General features: G+C 42.0%; 1 protein-coding gene across 2 annotated transcripts; it reads right to left on the bottom strand.

Annotated features, from left to right (window-relative positions):
- Window positions 1-1,112: 1,112 nt before the first annotated feature.
- On the bottom strand, window positions 1,113-23,622 carry LOC306988586 (complement factor H-related protein 1-like). Of its 2 annotated transcripts, XM_079593674.1 has the most exons (10): window positions 23,530-23,622; window positions 23,278-23,457; window positions 17,098-17,301; window positions 16,304-16,483; window positions 16,018-16,123; window positions 15,866-15,942; window positions 12,888-13,079; window positions 5,053-5,256; window positions 1,545-1,730; window positions 1,113-1,394 (listed from the first exon to the last, which is right to left on the bottom strand). In XM_079593674.1, exons 1-10 carry the CDS (start codon window positions 23,594-23,596, stop codon window positions 1,198-1,200), a joined length of 1,593 nt encoding a protein of 530 aa, XP_079449800.1. In that variant the 5' UTR covers window positions 23,597-23,622; the 3' UTR covers window positions 1,113-1,197. The 2 variants fall into 2 exon arrangements, with proteins under 2 accessions (XP_079449800.1, XP_079449801.1); XM_079593675.1 differs by lacking the exon at window positions 12,888-13,079.
- Between the last annotated feature and the right edge of the window lie 479 nt (window positions 23,623-24,101).

The following is a 24,101-nucleotide window of genomic DNA, read 5'->3' as shown; positions in this document are numbered from 1 at the left end:
ATCCCCCCCTTCCTTCCGGCCCATCAAACAGGACTCAGCTCCACCCCCAATGATTATATGAAAACTTGACAGTGTTCTTTTATTTAAGGGTGAAATCTGTAATTTTGCATTATTTGAGAAAAAAATATGACTAAATAAATGCACTGCACAAATTCACATTCCAATTAAACTATTGAGTTTGAATGCAAAAAGGCTCACAAAAATGTTCTGAGCTTAAACAGCACAGAACTGTAACTTGGTCTATGTTTGTGTATTAATATTAGCTGGATATTTGCAATTTAATCTATCGTATTTAATTTCATTTGTGACCAAAATTTTCTCTTTAGTTTGAAGAGTCTACATTTGTTTTAATGTATTTAAAATAGACTTGTCAGCTCTGTATGCATAGAACATATGTCAATACAGATGTTTAATGAATATAAATATTAAAAGTTCTATTGTTTATGTATTATTGCTCCTACCTCATGGTCAGAATACATATGTCAGTGGTCACATTTGTAATCGGCAGGAATCCCAGAGAAAGTTTAATAACTCATGCATTTCCTTACCCCCATATTTGCACATAGACACACATACCCAAACTCAGTTTATTCAGAAACAGGATGCAAGATGGCAGGTGAGTATGGTTGAAACTTTTAATAATTATATATTATAAACTGCTCCATCTCCAAAACGTTCGTATGCATAGTCAGAGTTTGCGCAAATTTTCCCGTCAAGTTTGTTTTTATAAATCATAACTTATGCAACGGCGTACACCTTTTTCAGGGTACAGCTGTTTTGTGCGTATACGCAACGGTTATAAATGAAGCCCCAGGTGATTGGGAGCGTGTAAATGTGGCTGGGTGGTGCCACAATATATATGGCACACCCAGGGGTGTGGCTGACAACACACACACACACACACACACACACACACACACACACACACACACACACACACACACACGCATGATTATTTGCAGCTTCCTCCTTGGTCTTACAGGCTTTTTGCATTGTACACAAATGCTCACTTAGCAGCATTAAATGAGTTAATGCCGGTTTCATACATGCATATTTTCAACATGTTGCTTCATTTATTTACTTTTAATTGCAAGAGTTCCCAAACAACGAAACTGACTTGGGTAAAAGTTTTATTTTTATTTGTTTATATTAGTAGTAGGCTACAGCTGATGCATCAGTGATGTTTTATTCTCCTTGTCACACACACTCAGGCAAATACATCACTCCATCAGTACAGTATTGTATTAGGAGGTCACTACTGCCTATAAAAGATTTGCCACTCAAACATGCAAAGGTGATTCTGTCCTGATGTGGTGAGAATATCTTTTGCCGTCCACCCCATCGCAGCTCTATACCTCTTTTATCCATTTCCTCCACCTGCACTGAACAAGGCTCTGAAACAAACACAACAATATACATTCATTGATTCAACAGCACAACCTACAACTTCAAGGTTACATCAAACTTACAAATAATAATAATAAACAAATACAGTAAGAAAAGTCTAACGTGTTTTTGATGTATGGTTTAGTGTTCATACTTACTTAAACACTTAATATTCCCTCTCCATTCTCCTTGTTCACAGGTCAAGTATTTGGAGTTGGGGGGACTCAGATCCAGTGTGTATTTACTAAAGCAGAGGTATTCAACTCTCTCCCCTGAATTATATTCAGTTTTTGCCATTTCTGTTGTATCTGCAGAGTCCACTTGTGGTGGAGGCCCACATTTCCCTGAGGGCAAAGACATGTTTTAGACTGTTTTTAGATCACCAAGTAAATGTGGCATTAACACATCTCAATATCAGCCAGATGCCTTTTTTTACGGCCTTAAACAACAGAACATGTTTTTAGTTTAATGCACATTAAATTAATGTGAGATTATAAGGTAATTTCAATCAAATGCTTAAGAAAATGACTTTCTGCTTCGAAGAGATTAGGGTTGGATTTTTCTATATAATAAGTACAATATAATATTATATAATATAAACTAGATCTAAATTAGACATTCTGAAGAAAGTTTAATTCTCTGCTGGCAAAATGACTTTTAATAAAACTTGGATGTCTTTGTGGTAGAAAGGCACCACAAAGTGGCTTTGTTGAAATTGGTGCTACCTGACTAGAGAAAACAGAGAAAAAGGGGCCATTGTCTTTCCTTTTGCCATATAGGCAGTGTTGGGGGTAACGAGTTACAAAATAACGGATTACAGTAACGATATTACTTTTTTGGGTAACGAAGTAAAGTAACGCATTACACTAAAAATATCAGTAACTATACTACTTTACTAGACTATAGGAACGCGCTTTCCTGCGTTACCCAAGCCGTGTTTGCATGTGTGTAAAGCTCTGATCTGTCGAAGTGGTGCGTGCACGCCTGTGTGTGTGTGCTTGCCTGAGCACCGTTGCCATAGAGATCGATTTGAGTGACGTAGCTGCTGGTGCGAAGGACAGAGAGGAATGGAGCAGTGTTGCCAGATTTCGCGAGACAAATAAGCAACCAGGCCTGTGAAAACAAGCCCAAAACAAGCGACTTTTTCTACGGAGCCCCCCTAGGTTTAGGGAAGAGAAAAATAAATAAACTGTGTGCAGTTTTACAATACGTGGGGATAGATTTTAAACTGTGGGTACAGATTGTCAATACAGTACAGTTTATTTATTTTTCTCCCCCCTGACCATCAGGACATTGACCACAAGAGGGAGTTAAACCACCTTTTAACATTATACAACTTTAATGGATGTGTGACAAGCTACATAGGTGGCTACCTTCAGCTCAGCTCTCTGTCTCGATTCGTTCTGTTTGGAGACCGCGAACCCAATGTCCGTAAGCCTCATTGAGGAGAACGATGCTGCATTTTTTTTATGTTTGTCTGTGCTAGCATGTTGTACGAGGTCCGCATGGTGTGCACGTATTTCACACTTACGTTACATACTCTGCACAGTGCTTTTGAGGCGTCCCCCGCGACGGGTTTGATCCATTCTTTTACTCCTTTCTCTTTCTCCCAGTCTTTGTTATACCTCTTGCCGTATTTCGCCAACTTTGTCCCAGGCATTTGTTCCTCCAAAAACACTATTCTACAATCCAGTCAGTAAACATCAGTCGCAACTCGCGCGCATTCATTTAAACGTCACTCACTCACTGACGTTTTCCAAACCAGAAAAAAAACAACAGATTGCCCTGCCTCTGATTGGCTAGTACTCGTTGCCATCTGGGTCAAACTCCTACGTTTAAATAGTTTATATACTGTCTATTGTTTAAATAACATATGGAAAATATCTGCTTGACAACTTATTATGGAGCTGGGATCAAGCCCATATAAGCAACTACACTTTAGAAACAAGCCCAAAAAAACGCGACCCGCGACTATCAATATTTGTAAGCGACTTTACAAAAAAACAAGCCCAAAGCCGCTTATAATAAGCGGACTTGGCAACACTGGAATGGAGATGGAGACGGAGACGCGAGTTTCGGCCAGTGGCGATATTCACATTACTTTCAGTTTTTTGCCCGAAAGGACAAAAATATTTGCCAGAATTTCACTCTATGCCCTGGCAGGCAAGTACTGGCCATCGGGACTACCGGGAGATTCACGGCTTTTTGGGCCGATCCGATGCATCTAAAACTTTTTTGTTCGTTTGTCTTAACGGCTCATAAAACTCGTACATCGGCGGCCCATTCGTTTTGTTTTGCTTAATTGGCGGCGCTGGGTAAGTGCCGGTGTAATGCATTGGTTAAAAAAAGTCAGCGTTAGTTTTTTTTCTGACAGACCGGCCCATGAAACACGTAGATTGGCCCATTGGTTATTTTCTTGATTGACACTGGATTGGCCCAATCACATCTTTAAACGCCTCCCCCTTTGGGCTTTGAGCGAGCGTGCAGTGTCAGTGTATCGGTCAAAATCTCTTATATACGGTCTATGGTCAAAATACAGATGGAGAAGAAAGTTTCAGTTTTGCAGTTTCCGTCAAAATAAAATATAATGTTTATCTCTGTCCAGCCCTGATCATGTGTCTACCACCACAGACATAATCCTGTTTTTTGTAGATTTTACAGTGAGGCATATTTCTTTGTGCAGAGAGGGATATTGTTATTTTATATGGTTTTACATGCCATTTTTATAGGCTACATTTATAAACACTATGCGGACATGCAGGCTAAGTGATGATAGGGCTATGTTTGTCCATGTATCTACACGGTAAATTAAGAAACGGGAAAGTAAAGTAATAAGTAGTGAAGTTACTTTTCAAATGCAGTAACTAGTAAAGTAATCTCATTACAATTTACAGAAGTAACTAGTAACTAGTAACTAGTAACTAGTTACTTTTTTTGAGTAACTACCCCAACACTGCATATAGGTATAGGAAAAAGTCAACACCTATAATGCACTGGGCATGTTGCCAACCAAGGCCACTCCCACCAGTCTGCTCCTATTGGATAGACTTGATCAGAGTCAAATAACAGCCTTGCTTTAGTAGAAAATACTTCTTAGCAACTTCTTACAACATAGCGACAGAAAATCTGAAAAACCTCCATGTCTGTAGTTTCCCTTTCAAACGGGATGACTACAAACACAGTGTTTAAGGACAAACGGAGGGAAAAAACTGAAAGAAACGGTTGTCTCATCAGTTCTGTCCAACTCCCTGAAGGAATACACTGTCCAGTACAGAAAGCTGTTGCCACAATGCTGTTTAAAAAGTAGACAACCATACACATTTCAGTGATAAACCTATTCTTATAATAACTGTTCTGTTAATAACCCTCTGTCGATTCGACTGTTTGTGGGCGGGAATACAAAAATGCGAAAATACAATCTGATCTTTTCACAAAAGCCTTGGAGTGTTTATTGTCATCCAGCTGACTTTTTCTGATGAATAAAAGGGAATTTCTCTGTTCATGTAAAACAGAGAAAGAGTAAACATTGTTCATTTACATAATACTACAGACAATGTAACAATACAAAGCAGGCTGAAAATCGGCGAACCTACACTTTAATAAGAGCTTTAATGATGCTTTCAAACACTGCTAATAAAACTTTACTTGTAAACCTGTGAACCTTACCTCTTACACATTTAGGAAATGGGACGTTCCATTCTCCATTTGACAAGCAGGTGATTTTTCTCTGTCCCAGTAATTCCAATCCCTTCCCAACACATGAAAGAGTTATTGTGCGTCCAGGTCTGACTGAAACCTCAGGCCCCGGGTGTCCGTCCTCAGTGACGTCTGATCTCATGTTTACTGGCAGGTTTGCGACACACATTACCTCTAAAGAACAGAATGATCTGATAAATCAAGCAAATTTGATAAATCAAATTAAGCAATAAATTGCTGCTGATCAGTCCCATCCAGCAAGTGCCATTTTTAGGCTGCTTCCTTCAGGAAGAAGGTACAGGGTAGAGCTAAGATCGGGCCCAAAAAATCAAGCACGACCCTACCGGAGCCCGTGCACGTTGTGTCCGAGCCCGGCCCGGCCCGACACATTAACTGTGATTATGAGCCCGAGCCCGATTTAAACCCGACCATCTGTTTAATACCGTTATAACTGACGTTCTCAACTACAATTCCGAGTTGTTTGAACTAACGTTACAGAAATCTCTTTAGAATTATCTTAATGAATAATGCAACAAAGACGAAGCATGTAAACTGCGTTGTTTGTTTATTCAGAATGGAATGGATCGCAAGTGGATCCGAATGAAGAAACGCAAAAAAAAAAAAAAAAAAACGTGAACAATGATGAACACAGAAAATGAACAAGAATGAACTTTGGACCTACTCTAATATAATTCAACAAGGTTTTAGAATAGCCTATAGAATATTTTTTAAGCAAAATTGCGTCCACAGTTGCTGGTTTTAGAGCGGTCCTCCTCTGCTCTCTCTCGTTCGGCGCTGCTGTCATAGGCGAGCAGCGCACACACGCGTACTCGACAAAGCCAACACATATGGTGTCACTGCCCACGACTTGTTTAAATGGTTCCATGCCTCCGACTTTCCACCAAACTTTCTCAAAGTTAATTCTCCTGTTTTTATTTATTTTTATTTACATCTTCAAGCTTGCACTTGAGCTACACAATACAGCACAGTAGTCCCGGTGTGATGCGTGCGAGTGAAGGAGACGCTGCGCATGACACGTGACGTGCTTTTATCAAGGGCCCGGCCCGACACGGCCCGAGGATAGTTGCGGGAAATATCGGCCGCGGGCCGGGTCGGGTCAAGTTCGGGCTCGGGCAGAGAATCTAAGCTCTAGGGCGGGTTAGGGTTAGGGTTAACATAAAATGCAAGCATGGTTAATGCAATGCATATTTTTTTTCAAGTTGCAATTCAACAGGCTTTTTGTTTCAAAAACATAATTTACTTCCATATTAGACAACCTGTCAAAAAACTATGACCTTTTTGAAAAGCCATGAAAATAACACCTATTCATGTCATAAGAATATTAATGTGTGTTACATAATGAATAAATGACGACAGGCCTAAGCACACACATCGTGTTAATGCGTCCACAATATTGTCAATTTAACGGCCTGGCAACATGACTTCATGACTTTGCGTAAACATACACGCCACTGCCTGTTATCTGTACGCATTTTGAGCTATCCGCGTGTATGTCTACGCCGCGTGTATGTTTATGCCCTAGTATGGTATAGGTTTAGGATTAGTTGTGGGTGAGGGGATTAGAAGTGTGGTTAGGATTAGGGAATCAGGTACTGAATTCAATGAGGGGGTAATAATTTGGAAGGGAGTCAAAATTCGGCACAACATCTGTCAAATGTTCTGAGCGAAACGAACCATCATCCCCGGATGTGATTCCACGTGCATGTCTACGCCGAAACGAACCATCATCCCCGGATGTGATTGAAAAACACGCCAAAAAGCGATTATGCGTCTTGATAGCGCGCCGAATGGAATACGAATTGGCGTGTCATACATACGCCATTTCATGAGATCAGATTCTGTGTGTACCACGGTTACTAAGTTAACTTACATCTTTTCCAAATGTGTTATTTCAAGATATTTGTCTGTGTTTAATCCTTACTGTACTGTGTGCGTGTGTGAAAGAGAAAGGAAATGATTTTCATAAAGTTAATTTTGTGTAAAAATTCATATTTTAACACATTATTTTCCAAATATCAATATTTCTCTGCATATAGACTGAAGAAGCTGGAAAATCCAAAATGTGGCTGATTGGTTCATGGCAAAGGGAATGTGAGAGGACGCTCTGATTGGTTTATTTCACGTTACGCCCAAACCACACCTATGAATAATGAAGCTACTTCAGACCAACCCCTTTTAGATTTGCGCCGGGCGCAAGAGGCATTTATCCCGCCGGGAAAATAGCAACAGCGCCCCAAGACCCGCCCACAAAGTTACTTGCGCTTCGCGTTTTGACACTTGCGTTTCAGATCGTTAAAATAGGGCCCCATATGCCTTGTTGCGGAGCTTCATCAATGTAATGAGGCTTACAAGTCACTGGACGGAAAATTCAGATTTTTTGTCAAAATTCCAGTCAGTGAGCAAAAATTGTATTCGCTTAGCTGCAGATCATTTTGAGAAGGCACTATCCTCATGACCTGGATTAGAACTTTGTTGATGAATTTTGCCACTTCGCTACTGTCGTGTCCAGTTCAGACTTTGGGATATCACCTGTTGCCATGCTGATAAAACCCGGAGAGCTCGGCCTAATTGACACCTTCCCGAATGTGTACATCTTCCTATGAATATACTTGACCCATCCTATTTTAGACTGCTCAGGAGAATGGTCTTTTTCTGTTCTCAAACGAGTGAAAAACTACGCTGGATCTGCAATGACTGAACGCCAGCTGAACGACTTTGTGCTTCTTGCTATAGAGAACAGTGTAATGGATTGCGAGGACATTATCGATGAGTTTGCATAATAAGAAAACGAGGAAGAAGCAATTTGAAGTAGTCTGAACTTATTATTTTTGTTTGATGATTTGCGGTTATTGTGAATAAGAAACGAGGAAGAAGCAATTTGAAGTAAGTCTGAACTTATTATTTTTGTTTGATGATTTGCGGTTATATATGAAAATGTATTTTGCCTATAGTCACAATAAGAGGTAAATCCGACCCTGAACGTGTCACATGTTTTTTTTTTTTTTTCATGTTTATAGTTTCATGGTTTCACACCTACCCAGGGACTACAGTTGAACATTAGCCAAGTTGGCTAAACTGGCACATTGACATAAATGTTTACTAATGTGCACTGTCCCTGTAACTCTAAACTGTATTAATAAAAATAAACAAAATGTCTTTTATTTTGAAAAACTCATACACTTGTTTCCTGGTTTTATGTAATTTGCTTCCCTTGATCCTCATATATGTGCCATGTGTATTTGTCATGTTCTCATTGGTTGTTTTAGTCATGTGTTCCTCAGTTCTGTTTTTTCATTGGTTATCTGTCCTAATTGTTCACACATGTTCCTTTTTTGGCCATTAGTCTCTGTATAAATAGCCCTCGTGTTTCATTGTTCCTTTGTCTAGCTTTGTTCAGTGTAACCTGCTGTTGGTGATTGTTTCGGTCAAGTCTGCTCATGTTTCGGTCAAGTCTGCTCATGTTTCAGTCAAGTCTATGTTTTGTATTTGCTTACTTTGGATTAAATGAGCTGCACATAGGTTCATTACTACACTAGCCTCCAGTGGACTTGCAGTAAAAAACGTCAGCATGACGTCACATGAAGTCGGACTGCATCTCTACCACTGGGAAATCTAATTCATTTATGTGAATCTCTGAACTGATTTTTTTTATTCCTACGCTGTATTTTACCTAGCAATATACACAATAATTTAATAAAATATATAATAATGAAATAATTGCACCAAAATGTGAAATATTATAAAAGTGAATATATACTATGAACACATTAATATTAATTATACAACTAAATAATTTGTAGCAAAATGCATTATCTTATAATAATATAGGGCTACTAATTAGCATTTATGTAAAATAATACGCAAACATTTTCATAATAGTATTGTGAAATAAAATGTATAATATATTAAAAGAATCACACCTGAAACATTATATTATAATAATATTATTAAATAATAATAAACACATTGTCATGATTCTGCCATCTAGTCCTTGTCTTTCTTTAAGTCTTGAGGCAGGATCATGACAGACCCATGTTTTATGTGCAAACACATGGCCTTGTTGGGCCATGTGCTTGTGTTGTCTTGTCATCTAGCCCCGCCCTCCTTGTTATCCTCGTTTTGTCATTATTGCTTTACCTGTGTCACCTGTTATGTTATCATTAGTCTCCCTATTTAATCCCCTTGTGTTTTCTGTCCGGTGTCGGTTCATTGTTAATTCTTGTCAAACCTTTGTCAGTCTGTGAGTATCTTGTGAAGAGCTGTTGTCCTGTTGCGCCATTGCCTGTATTAGTTGTTTGTTTTTTCTTGTAGTTATCTGTCACAGTCTAGTTAGTCTCCATTGTCATGTCTATGTTTTGCCCCCTCGTGGGTTTTGTTTTCCCTGTTATTTGTTTAATAAATCGTGTTGCCCTGACTACTGTCTGCGATTGGGTTCATACTTCCTCACCACCTTAACAGAATGAACCGACCAAAGAGGAACCCAGCAGACAGCATGTCCTCCCGGCTCCGGCTACAACCAGAACAATGGTGGTTGTCGGCTCCCACCGACAGAGAGAGGGTCAACTGTCCGATCCCGCCCGAGGGTGAGTGGATCCTGAGGAACTATGCCCGACTCTGGGATCATTTCTCCCAGGAGGATCAACACACTACTTCCTTGGGATCTCCACCCTCTGCCCGTCTGCCTGTGATCCAGGAGAGTCGCATCTTAGGCGTTGTTACGCAGGAGGAACAAGGGTGCCCCACTTCGACTCCTAAAGCGTCATCCGCCCCTGTAAGTCTCCGCGGCAAGCGAGGGAGACGGATCTCGTGGGAGTCTGCTTCGGAGTCTTCAGCGACGGAGTCAACCCTGCCAGAGCCTGTCCTCCCAGCACCAGTTACGGTCCCTGCTGAGCTTCCCCTACTGGTCACAAGCCCGGTTTTGGTCTCTGCTCCGCGGCCAAGGAGAAAGAGGAGGAAGAAGGGAGCTTTCTGTCCTCCATCTCTGTCTCCTCCTGAGCCCGCTTCAGTCAATGCTGTTCCAGAGCCCGCTTCAGTCAATGCTGTTCCAGAGCCCGCTTCAGTCAATGCTGTTCCAGAGCCCGCTTCAGTCAATGCTGTTCCAGAGCCCGCTTCAGTCAATGCTGTTCCAGAGCCCGCTTCAGTCAACGCTGTTCCAGAGCCCGCTTCAGTCAACGCTGTTCCAGAGCCCGCTTCAGTCAACGCTGTTCCAGAGCCCGCTTCAGTCAACGCTGTTCCAGAGCCCGCTTCAGTCAACGCTGTTCCAGAGCCCGCTTCAGTCAACGCTGTTCCAGAGCCCGCTTCAGTCAACGCTGTTCCAGAGCCCGCTTCAGTCAACGCTGTTCCAGAGCCCGCTTCAGTCAACGCTGTTCCAGAGCCCGCTTCAGTCAACGCTGTTCCAGAGCCCGCTTCAGTCAACGCTGTTCCAGTGCCGGCAGCAGAGAGGGTTGCTCATGAGTCTGCAGTCGTGAGAGCTGAAGAGAGAGCCGCGGCCGATTCTGCTGCTAAAGCAGTGTTACAGTCGGTTTCAGCTAGTCAGGAGATGCCGGTCGTCATTGCTGCCAAGACCCTGTCTGATTATTTGTCACGTCTCGTCAGAATCCTAGAAGTCCCTGTCAAGCCTGTCTTGTCCCCAGACCCCGTGCCTAGAGCTGCAGAGATCGCTGTTCCTGAGTCGGTTGTAGTGAACGCAAATCCTGAATCGGACATGAGAAGCGCATCTTCCGAGTCTGATGTGAGGAGCGCTGGTTCTGATTCGTCTGCAGAATTCTATGACCCCGTTCCAGCTCTGCAGCCTGCTGCTGCATTGCCTCTCTCCACTGCCCAGCCACCTACTACATCCCCTGTCTTGAGTCCTGCTTCATCTCCTACTGTTTCCCCCATCAAGATTCGTCCCGTATCGTCGCCCCCTGTTGTCCCTATCAAGACTCCTATCAAGTCGCCTTGTGTTTCCCCGGTCAGCCCTGTCTGCACTCAGCCCCGAACTGTTTCCCCCAAGACTGTTCCTCATGTGTCCCCTTCCAGGTCTGCCCGGATTCCTCGTCCTCATCCCTCACCCCGTAAACCCAAGACCACAGTCCCACCCACCCACCCTGGACATTCCCCCATGAACTCTCTTGTTCCTCCGCCCCCCCTCCCATGTTTGTTATTTTTATTGTTGCACCCCAACCCTGTCGTTGTGTTTTCGTGTCTGCCCTTACTGTTGTTTGTCATGTTTACTTGGTTTTTGTCTTTGTCTCAGTCTGTCATGTCCCGTGTTTGATGTCCCCTTGAGAAGCGTCTGGAAGCCGCTCCTTAAGGTGGGGGTTCTGTCATGATTCTGCCATCTAGTCCTTGTCTTTCTTTAAGTCTTGAGGCAGGATCATGACAGACCCATGTTTTATGTGCAAACACATGGCCTTGTTGGGCCATGTGCTTGTGTTGTCTTGTCATCTAGCCCCGCCCTCCTTGTTATCCTCGTTTTGTCATTATTGCTTTACCTGTGTCACCTGTTATGTTATCATTAGTCTCCCTATTTAATCCCCTTGTGTTTTCTGTCCGGTGTCGGTTCATTGTTAATTCTTGTCAAACCTTTGTCAGTCTGTGAGTATCTTGTGAAGAGCTGTTGTCCTGTTGCGCCATTGCCTGTATTAGTTTGTTTTTTCTTGTTATCTGTCACAGTCTAGTTAGTCTCCATTGTCCTGTCTATGTTTTGCCCCCTCGTGGGTTTTGTTTTCCCTGTTATTTGTTTAATAAATCGTGTTGCCCTGACTACTGTCTGCGATTGGGTTCATACTTCCTCACCACCTTAACACACATTAAAACTGCAGATCCTCTTTGTCACAATCTGTAATTGCAGTTATTCGCGGAATTATCAACTTTACGTGAGTTGTGCCTCGGCACAGCGCGGATGAATCCAATGTTTTGAGGAGAATGTGCGGCTGTCAGTCACCGCGCCGGTGTGGATACTGGCATTCAGAATCACAGATTATACTTTTTGGAAGTATGACCAACATAAGAATTTTCACCGGAAAACGTCATCTGAACAAGTAACATCCACTTTTTTTCTGACCAACTAAGGGGAAAAAACATTGCAGTAAATCACGCTGATAAAATCTAACGATTGGCTATATCACGCAAAATTGTGCAAATTATACTTTTTTCTCAAATTGTAATGTTAACAACATCAGCATTGTTTGACTACATTTAATGCCCTTCAGATTTGTATCCTTGTTTTCGCATAGGCCCGGTTGCAGTCTCTTTTTTCTGAAGCCACTCCGAAGTCTTTTGCATTTTACATCGGGTAAATCTCTAGTTTTCACTGGTGATTGTCGTTTGAACCTTTCTGGATCCGCCATCAAACTGATAAGTTTAATTACACCAAGTTCTGTGAGAAAAGGCTATAAGTCTCCACCTCCCGCATCCTCACACGCAATATAGCCTGCTAGCCGTGACACCTTCTTTATGTGTACAGATGTGACGTAATGACGCAAAGACATGCTCGAATTTCCCGCAAAAATCCACCAGTACCACTGGAATTCAAAACATTATTACAAGCTTACCGTTTTGAATCGAGCTAAGGCAAGCAGATAGTTTTGAACACTGGCTGGATATGTACTTGCTCAAAAATTTGTTTTGGATAATTTTTCACCCAAAAAAGCTACAGACTGCAGCTTTAATTGTACAGAAAATTTTGAAGAAATATGCAAAATAGTATAAACAAAAATTATATACAAAGTCTCATTTATTTATAGATATGTACTATGTATTTTGTTATTTTAATTTGAATATACCCTCTGTGGCCTTACCTACACATTTGGGAAATGGGCTGCTCCATTGCCCATTCGACTGGCAGGTGACTTCTTTCGGTCCTTGTAAAATCTGACCATAAGCAGCACATGCAAATGTCAACCGGTGTCCATATTTGATTAATTCATCATAATCAGGGAGTCCCTCCACTCTCATGTTTTCATCTATCTTGTCTGGGACACACGATACCTCTAAAAAAAAAAAGGTCTAGTTTCAGGACCTCAGATGGCAAAATCCATGCAGTAACCAAAGCATTTATATCAGGCTCCCCAGCCACTTAAACAGTTAAAAATGATTTAGGATATTCACAATATAAAGACAACAATCTGTTGTCACCTGCATTTTTGTGTGAAGTCAAAGAAGGAAAATATAGGCCTAATGCCTTTATTAAAAATAAAGGTTATTTAGTGACATCTGGTTCAATGAAGAACCTTTAACATCCATGGAACCTTTCCTTCCCATAAAAGTTTTTTATAGTGGAAAATGGTTCTTCAGATTTTTTTTAATGATCTTCACACTAAGAAAAAAAGGGTTCTTTTAAGAACTGTTCACTGAAAAGTATTTTGGGGAACCAAAATTGTTTCTTCCATGAAAACTCACTTTTGACCCTTAATTTTTAAGTGTATTTGACTTTTTCAGTACCTTCACAGGCTGGTAATTGATTGTCCCATCCACCATCCCGACATGTTCTGCTGTCAAATCGACTCATCATCTGGTAGCTTGACAAACATATCTATAAGATGTTTATTTATTTTTTTTTAACTGATCTGTCTAGATACAAACTTACATACTCACCCATCTCTGCAAATATACTTGATGGTTGTTGCAAAAACAAAGCTGCTACCATTCACAATAGTGTATTGACCATTTGGAATATCTTCAGGCAGCTCACAGCGTTTGACTGATTGTGAATCAGAAACAAAAGATACAAGTCAGAGTTCTGAGAAATCAGCTTTCGAAGTCCAAAAAAATTACATGATAATAAGTTACTCTGATTATTTTGAATGCATACAACTAGACAAAGTATTTTTAGAGCAGTCCACTGATTTCTAAATTGTGTGTGTGTGTGTGTCTTGTATACCTACGTGAACATTTTGCACCACGCAATTTAGTCCATTTATCATTACTACATATGTAGGTGATTTTTTGTGGAGATGCATAGCCATGTTTGCAGTCGTAGTCAAGTTGATCACCATCAGAGTAGTTGTCTTTCCTTGAGCTTTGAGAAACTTCTGCATTCTCCACCTCTGGGATCTCAAAGCAACCTGCCAGACAATTAAGATTACATCATTGCTATCATTTCTGTATGTTATTCATTTAAAAGAGAAATGCCTTACCATTCGGTGTCGATGCATCAACACTAAAGCATATCCAAACACATAAAATAGCAAAACATTTTTTTCTAATTTTCCCCAATCTGTTAGTTTGTTCACTCTAGGAGATGAAGAAACTCACCAAACAAGGTCTTTAACTTAGTTAATTTTGTCCAGTTCTGGGCATGACTTTTGTGTGCTGAATGATGTTTATTTGGGATTACATAGGGGTATTTATATGTGAAAAAGATGTCATATTTGTTTTGCCTAAATAACAACAACAATAATAATGAAACATATAAGGTTGCACCACAACAATTATTTGCAATCGTACAAATGCTGCCAAATAATTGTTGAGGGTGCACAGATTTAATTTCGGGGCATATGCGACCAAAATGGTTGCAAGTTTGAGCCTTGTCTATTTACACAGACATAGTAACAATAAAAAACGGGCTGAAAATCGGCCACCTTGCTCTTTAATATGAGCAATATGAGGCTTACAGACACTGTTAAAAAAAACTAGACTAGTAAACCTGTGAACCTTACCTCCTACACATTTAGGAAATGGGTCGTTCCATTTTCCATTTGACAAGCAGGTGATTTTACTCTGTCCTTGTAATTCCGATCCCTCCCCATCACATGAAAGAGTTATTGTGCGTCCAGGTCTGACTGAAACCTTAGGCCCCGGGTGTCCGTCTGATCTCATGTTTATTGTCAGGTTTGCGACACACATTACCTCTAAAGAACAGAAAGACCTGATAAATCGAACATCCTCCATGTGAAAAACAGATCTATCATTGGTCTATCTTTGTCCAATCCAAGGCTTTTACATTCTGTGGCCTTATCTACACACTTGGGAAAGGGCTGCTCCATTCTCCATTTGATTAACAGGTGATTTCTCTCGGTCCTTTTAATATCAGCCCTTGTCCATTGCATGAAAATATTTTAAGTTTTTCCATGTTCGACGGGATCTTTAATATCAGGAAATTGCTAAATTTTTAAGTCTTCCACTGTTGTGTTTAGAGGACACGTTGCCTCTAGAGAAAGCAGACATTTGATCACAAATTAATCCACAGGGAATAATTTATAATTTATGTGGCCCAGTGTTTTGGATTCACTATACTACTGATTTTCACTGTGTACTACTGAGTAGTGGTTTAGCATAACAACTACATTTTTGTTATACGGTTTTGAGTTAAAGATGGAGTATACGTCTATCCTTAACAACCTTCTGAAAAATTCAATATGGTGTCTTTTCTGACTAAGGTCTGTTATTTCGTTTGAAATGCCATATTTGCATTTTAAATGTTGCTTGCAAAAGCATTAATATATATGAATATATGGATACTTTTAAATGACCGTTAATAGGAAAAAATTCTCTATGGCTCTGAAAACACCTTGGTTACGACTGTAATATTTGTTCCCTGAAGAGGGATCGAGAAGCTGCATTGATTGATGCTGTTGGAACACTCTGCATGATTGCGTCGTGAAGCCATGTGAAATCTTCACACGGCTTTCTTCAGCCATATGATCTTCACACTAAGAAAAAAGGGTTCTTTATAAGAACTGTAAACTGAAAAGTATTTTGGGGAACCAAAAATGGTTCTTCCATGAAAACCCACTTTTGACCCTTAATTTTTAAGTGTATTTGACTTTTTCAGTACCTTCACAGGCTGGTAATTGATTGTCCCATCCACCATCCTGACATGTTCTGGTGTCAGATCGACTCATCATCTGGTAGCTTGACAAACATATCTATAAGATGTTTTTTTTTTTTTTTTAACTGATCTGTCTAGATACAAACTTACATACTCACCCATCTCTGCAAATATACTTGATGGTTGTTCTAAAAACAAAGTTGCTACCATTCACAATAGTGTATTGACCATTTGGAATATCTTCAGGCAGCTCACAGCGTTTGACTGATTGTGAATCAGAAACAAAAGATACAAGTCAGAGTTCTGAGAAATCAGCTTTCGAAGTCCAACAAAGTTACATGATAATTAGTTACTCTGATTATTTTGAATGCATACAACTAGACAAAGTATTTTTAGAGCAGTCCACTGATTTCTAAATTGTGTGTGTGTGTCTTGTATACCTACGTGAACATTTTGCACCACGCAATTTAGTCCATTTATCATTACTACATATGTAGGTGATTTTTTGTGGAGATGCATAGCCATGTTTGCAATTGTAGTCAAGTTGATCACCATCAGAGTAGTTGTCTTTCCTTGAGCTTTGAGAAACTTCTGCATTCTCCACCTCTGGGATCTCAAAGCAACCTGTCAGACAATTAAGATTACATCATTGCTATCATTTCTGTTTGTTATTCATTTAAAAGAGAAATGCCTTACCATTTGGTGTCGATGCATCAACACTAAAGCATATCCAAACACATAACATAGCAAAAAATATATATATAATTTTCCCCAATCTGTTAGTTTGTTCACTCTAGGAGATGAAGAAACTCACCAAACAAGGTCTTTAACTTAGTTAATATTGGCCAGTTCTGGGCAGGACTTTTGTGTGCTGAATGATGTTTATTTGGGATCACATAGGGGTATTTATATGTGAAAAAGATGTCGTGTCTGTTTTGCCTAAATAACAACAACAATAATGAAACATATCTAGAAAAAAGGTCGCACCACAACAATTATTTGAACTCGAACAAATGCTGCCAAATAAATGTTGAGGTCGCACAGATTTAATTTCCGGGACAAATGCGACCAAAATGGTTGCAAGTTTGAGCCTTTTCATTTACATATACTACAGACATACAGTAGTAACAATACGAAACGAGATGAAAATCGGCGACCTTGCACTTTAATATGAGCAATATGAGGCTTACAGACACTGCTAAAAAAATCCCCTAGACTAGTAAACCTGTGAACCTTACCTCCTACACATTTAGGAAATGGGACTTTCCATTTTCCATTTGACAAGCAGGTGATTTTTCTCTGTCCTTGCAATTTTTTTCCCTTCCCAACACATGAAAGAGTTATTGTGCGTCCAGGTCTGACTGAAACCTTAGGCCCCGGGTGTCCGTCCTCAGTGACATCTGATCTCATGTTTATTGTCAGGTTTGCGACACACATTACCTCTAAAGAACAGAAAGATCTGATAAATCAAGCATCCTCCATGTGAACAACAGATCTATCATTGGTCTATCTTTGTCCAATCCAAGGCTTTTACATTCTGTGGCCTTATCTACACACTTGGGAAAAGAGCTGCTCCATTCTCCATTTGTTTAACTGGTGATTTCTCTCTGTCCTTTTAATATCAGCCCTTGTCCATTGCATGAAAATATTTTAAGTTTTTCCATGTTCGACGGGATCTTTAATATCAGGAAATTGCTCAATTTTTAAGTCTTCCACTGTTGTGTTTAGAGGACACGTTGCCTCTAGAGAAAGCAGACATTTTATCACATGTTTATCCACAAAGAATAATTGATAATTGATGTGGCCCAGTGTTTTGGATTCACTATACTACTGATTTTCACTGTGTACTACTGAGTAGTGGTTTAGCATAACAACTAAATTTTTGTTACACGGTTTTGAGTTAAAGATGGAGTATATGTAAATGTTGTTTGCAAAAGCAGTAATATATATGAATATATGGATACTTTTAAATGACCGTTCATAGAAAAAGATTCTCTATGGCTCTGAAAACACCTTGGTTACGACTGTAATCTTGGTTCCCTGAAGAGGGAACGAGAAGCTGCATTGATTGATGCTGTTGGAACACTCTGCATGATTGCGTCGTAAAGCCGTGTGAAATCAGTCCAATGGTGTGACAAGACGTCAGAGGCGGGTGATGTCAGAGGCGAGAGACCAGGAAAATATAAAGGATTCCCAAGCAGTGCAAAGCTAGCTTCTAATAGGCTGAAGTAAGTCCTTGACTGACACGCAGGAAGTACGCTGTTCGTTCGTTGGCCAGAGGAGAACTGGCCCCCGATTGAGCCTGGTTTCTCACAAGGTTTTTTTCTCCATTCTGTCACTGATGGAGTTTTGGTTCCTGTCACTGGCTTTTGCCTTGCTTAGTTAGGGTCATTAAATTTCAACAATATTATTGATCTGCCTTACTTAAGGTGGAAGAAGACGCCATTTTCTTCTGGCTCCACTTGGAGATTATAGAATCTTGTGAATGTGTTGGGTGTCGCCCAGCCTGCAGCTCTGCAGGCGCCATGCGCTAGAGCCCAAGAGGAAGTCACACTACGGGTGGGGTGGGTCTTTACAACAAGGGGGCACGGTCGACCTTGCTGCTGGTAAGCCAAAGCAATTGCGTCCACTATCCAGTGAGACAACCTTTGCTTGGAGAGAGCCTTGGAGACAAGAGCTGGTCTGAGGTCCTGAAACCCTGCGTTCTGTCTACCTAAGCAAGGAGGGCGCGTACAGGACAGAGCAGTGCCAAAGCTGGGCCTGCCTCCTCGGTGGGCAGCGCTTGCAGGTTCACGACCTGGTCTTGAAAGGGAGTGGTGGGGACCTTGGGCACATACCCAGGCCGGGGTCTCAGGATCACGTGAGAGTAGGCCGGCCCGAATTCCAGGCACGCTTCGTCAACGGAAGCGTGCCTGCAGGTCCCCTACCCTCTTAATGGAGGCCAATGCAACCTGGAGTGCTGTCTTCATTGGCAGGAACTTAAGCTCCACTGATTGCAGAGGCAAAGGGAGCACTCTGCAAAGGGAGCACTCTGCAGGGCAGTTAGAACCACTGAGAGGTCCCAAGAGGGAACGAGATGAGGGCAAGGAGGATTCAGTCTCCTCGCTCCTCTCAGGAACCTGATGATCAGGTCGTGCTTTCCCACGGACTTACCTATGACTGCGTCGTGATGTGCGGCGATAGCGGCAACATACACTTTCAGGGTGGAGGGAGACAGCCTTCGCTCCAACCCTTCTTGCAGGAAGGTCTTCTCGGCGAGAAGAGCACCAGTTGACGAAGATGTTCCACTTCAATGCGTAGGCATGTCTTGAGGACGATGCTCTATCGGAAGTGATGGAAGCCACCACCGTTGGTGGTAGGGTACTCAAACCTGCCTCATCCTGTCCCGGAGCCACACGTGGAAGTTCCAAATATCGGGACGAGGGTGCCATAGGGTGCCCCATCCCTGACAAAGGAGGTCCTTCCTCAGAGGAATTGGCCAGGGAGGTGCTGTCGCAAGGAGTACAAGTTTCAGAGAACCAGGTCCGGGTGGGCCAATGAGGCGCAACCGAAATTACCTGCTCCTCGTCCTCCCTGATCTTGCACAGGGTCCGTAGACCACCGTATCGGTTGATGTACGCTACTGTCACAGTATTGTCTGATCCGACTAGTAAATGCTGGTTCTTGTGCAATGCATGGAAGCGGTGCAGTGCGAGACGTACTGTCAGTAACTCGAGCCAGTTACTGGGGTCCTGTCCAGGCAGCATGTCCATTGCACATGCGCCCCAGTTTGTGGTGGAGGCATCTGTTGAGACAACAACATGCCTGGAAACCCATTCTAAGGGCACTCTGGCCCGTAGAAACGGCAGGCCGAAGTAACTGGTACTCGGAGCGTGCCGTGTTGCCATGCCCACCTCGGGACTCGATCGCGAAGCCAAAGCTGAAGCGGTCTCATATGAAACAATCCGAGCGGCGTTGCTGCAGCTACGAATGCCATATGCCCTAGGATCCTCTGAAATGTTTCAGTGGAACCGCACTCTTGGCCTCGAACTGTCTCAGGCAAGTCAGCAGTGACTGCGCGTGCTCGCTCGCTCATATGCTGCGCGCACATGGTGACGGAGTCGATTTTCATACCGAGAAAAAAGATCCTAGGTGCCGGAGCACTAGGTCCCGAGGTCAGGTTCGCAAACCTGGTCTCGAGAGTGAGCTAGGACCAACCAGTCGTCGAGATAGTTCAGGATGCGAACCCTGTGTTCGCGTAGTGGAACAAGGGCTGCCTCGACGACCTTCGTGAAGACGCGAGGATACAGTGCTAGCCCGAATGGGAGAACCACGTACTGATATGCCCGCCCCTTCGAAAGCATACCTTGCAACGGTCTGTGTCGAGGAAGAATGGAGACATGAAAGTAGGCGTCCTTCAGGTCAACCGCTGCAAACCAATAGCCTGGTAATACCAGACTCTGCTACTTCACTTTGCTTCGTAGTCTGGAATGGCATAATAGAGAAGTGTTTTCTCTCTCGCTAGGGGGCGCTTGTCTGAAGTTTAAAATCATTGGTTACCCGTAAGCCAATCAGATAAGTTTAGTAAGGACGTATGTTATGCGCCTGTACAGCTGCATCGAACCACAGACATCATGCATCAAACTCAAATCTATGATCGAACTTCCACTGTAAACCTGCTGTAAACACATGATGATGCGAGCGAAATACCGGAGTGAACCTGCTGTAAACGACTTTTGCAGATTATGCGAAGTTAATCTACGCATCCACGGTACAATCACAGCCTCTAAACTTATTTTTGACAGAGTGAAACAAGAAAATATTTGTATCCAACTCTCAAATTTTGGATTATATCTTTTAAACACAGCCAGTGCCGCTGCTAGCCATTTTGGTGCCCTAAGCATAATTCCTTTATGATGCCCTCTACCCCGAGAAGCTTCATGAGGCACGCGCGCGGTCTCTTGCTCTTTCTCCCTCTCTGCCGTGCACGCGCTACGCGGTTTGGAGCACAGTCTCTGTCTCGCAGGCGCGATCACTCTAGATTCCGGAGATTTTAACTAATTTGCGGGCATCAGTGAGCCGCTATCAATATGCGGCAGACTCCCGGAACGCTATTTTTTTCGGTGCCCTAAGCACAGCACGTGATGTGCGTGGTGGGAGCGGCGGCACTGGTTCTCCATAACAGAGCGAATTGCATCCCGTGTCTCGTTTCCCATTTCCGCGGTCGTTTCGGTTTTCGATTTCTCTGACCTACAATATAAAACTCGGCGCTTAGCATCTACGTCACGGCTCTCAGCCCGCCCTCTGTTCGTTGATTGGTCCGGCCGTCCGAAGGCCGCTGGAAAACTGAAAGATAGGCTGCTATCTCAGACTGACTACAGGAGCGAAATTAAATTAGCGTAAGTAGGAAGTCTGACGTAGTCAGGCTAGCAAACCAATCCTGTGGCCGCACACATTCGAAAATGCGTTTGGCCGTGAGCATCTTGAACGGCAGCCAAAGAAGGGACCAGTTCAAGGCGCGCAGGTCGAGGATTGGTCGTAACCCACCGGATTTTTTGGGAACAATGAAGTAGGGGCTGTAGAGGCCGAACTTCACTTCGGCTGGAGGGACAGTCTCACAGTCTCGATTGCACCCTTCGCCAGTAGGGTGGCGACCTTTGCTCTCATGACAGGGGCATATTTGATAGTAGTTTCCACGCTGCCAGAAAATCTACTAAGAGAACCAGCCTCTCGAGACTGAAGCGGTGCACTGGCAGGGGACAACCCAAGTGGTAGCTCTGAGACCCTCCTCAGAGGGGACGAGCATCCCAGAGCTGCTACGTATCCGGGCAGTCACTGATATATGGGCTCGCCGGAGACCGCTGCGCCCTGATGGGGAAATGGGCACCGTATAATGAGGTGTGGACCACTTCCCCGTTTGCTGGCCTCCTGGAACCTCTGTGTTGACAGCGACGATGTTTAGTTTGGCAACAGCGCGAGTCACATCCTCCACCAGCTCCTCACAACCTCCACCAGCTTCTCACAACCTCCACCAGCTCCTCACAGGCTGGAGAGTGAGGTGGCGAGTCCTCAACCTCTCCTGCCCTGATGCTTTCAACATCCAAATCCTCAGAGCTGGATACTAGAAGCACCGGTGCCTCACCCAGTGCGGAAGTAACAAAGCGTGCTTCTGAACACTAAGAGAAGGCACTGGATCTAGCAGGTGAGGACAGACATAAGGCCAGGCCCGTCTCTAACCCCTCTGTTAGATCCTTCTGCGATCCCCATGATGTTAGATCGCCGTAGTGCCTCCAAGGAGAACGGGAACCCTCCTCAAAGAGTGCCAGGGGGGAGCAGGATGTCCATTGTGGAAGCTGTTCACAATTTACACAGCCAGCCGCCTCGAGTGCTGACTGCATGCTCCGCTCCCAAACAAACAACACAAAGATTGTGTGTATCCTCACCCATGATGTAGCGTGGGCAGGGATGAACACACAGTCTAAACTGCTGTTTGCTCGCCATACATATATATATATATATAGAGATCAGATTTATATAAATAGGTAGACAGGCAACTTCAAATAAGACATACATATAGATTTCACATATAGCGCTTACTGAATGCTGATGGAAGCTAGCGTTGCACTGTTTGGCCATTCTTTATAGTTTCTTGGTTTTTGACGTCACCCGCCTCTTACATCTCGTCACACCATTGGACTTATTTCACACTGCTTTACAATGCAATCATGCAGAGCCTTCCCACAGCATCAATTGAAAGGGAACTCCTCGCTGACATTAAAGTGTTTTGACAAATATCATCATGATGACACATGAATTTAGACAGCATCTCTACCATTGGGAAATCTAATTAATTTATGTGAATCTGTGAACAATTGTCTCTTTTTAATTTTTTTTTACCTAAGATACAAAATAATTTTATAAAATAAAATATATAATAATGTAAGAAATGCACCAAAATATGAAATAATATTATAAAACAGAATATATATCAACCTATTAATATTAATTATACAACATATTATTTTGTAGCAAAATGCATAGCAAAAATATATCATATAAAATAAGAACCAAAGCATTTATATCAGGCCGTCCAGCCAGTTAAAAAGTTAAAAATAAAAGGTTCTTTATATTGGAATTTGGTTCTTCAAAATTGTAAAATGATCTTCACACTAAGAAAAAAAAAAGGGTTATTTTAAGAACCATGAAAGGTTCTTTGGGGAACCAAAAATTATTCTTCTGTAAAAAACAACTTTTGGACCCTTCATGTTCAAGTGTAGGTGACTTTTTCAGTACTGTCACGTGCAATCCAATCCAATGAAATTATGTGATAATAAGTTACTCTAATAACGTTTAATGCATACAACTAAATGTAAAAGTATTTTTAGTGCAGACCACTGATTTCTAAACTTTGTTCGTGTGTGTGTCTTGTATACCTATACGTGAACATTTTTCAGCATGTGATTTGGTCCAGTTATCATTACTACATATGTAGGTGATTTTTAGTGGAGATGCATAGCCATGTTTGCAGTCGTAGTCAAGTTGATCACCATCAGAGTAGTTGTCTTTCCTTGAGCTTTGAGAAACTTCTGCATTCTCCACCTCTGGGATCTCAAAGCAACCTGTCAGACAATTAAGATGACATCATTGCTATCATTTCTGTATGTTATTCATTTAAAAGAGAAATGCCTTACCATTCGGTGTCGATGCATCAACACTAAAGCATATCCAAACACATAAAATAGCAAAGCTTGATCTCATTTTCCCCAATCTGTTAGTTTGTTCACTCTAGGCGATGAAGAAACTACACGGTCTTTAACTTGGTTAATATTTGCCAGTTCTGGGCAGGACTTTTGTGTGCTGAATGATGTTTATTTGGGATCACATAGGGGTATTTATATGTGAAAAATATGTCGTGTCTGTTTTGTCCAAATAACAACAACAACAATAATAATAATAATGAAACCTATATAGAATGAGATTTAAAAGTCTGAGCACTTGTGATAATGGTCCCATTTTACATTTTTCAGTTTATTTTTAAATTGAGTTTTACGTGCATATGATACGCACTTCATTGCGTGTAATACACACGCACCCCACACCACTACTAAACCTACCCTAACCAACCCATGCGTGTCCTATGCACGTAAAAACGAATTTTCGTGTATAAATTTGCACGATAAACACACTGCGTGTTATAGAGACGCATTTAGTGTGATCTGGTTGGTAAATCATCAGCAATTATCAACAATTAGATTAAAAGGTG

Source organism: Phoxinus phoxinus (assembly GCF_949152265.1).
Source record: "Phoxinus phoxinus genome assembly, chromosome: 20".
NCBI lineage: Eukaryota > Metazoa > Chordata > Actinopteri > Cypriniformes > Leuciscidae > Phoxinus > Phoxinus phoxinus.
This window is presented reverse-complemented; position numbering and strand designations above follow the sequence as displayed.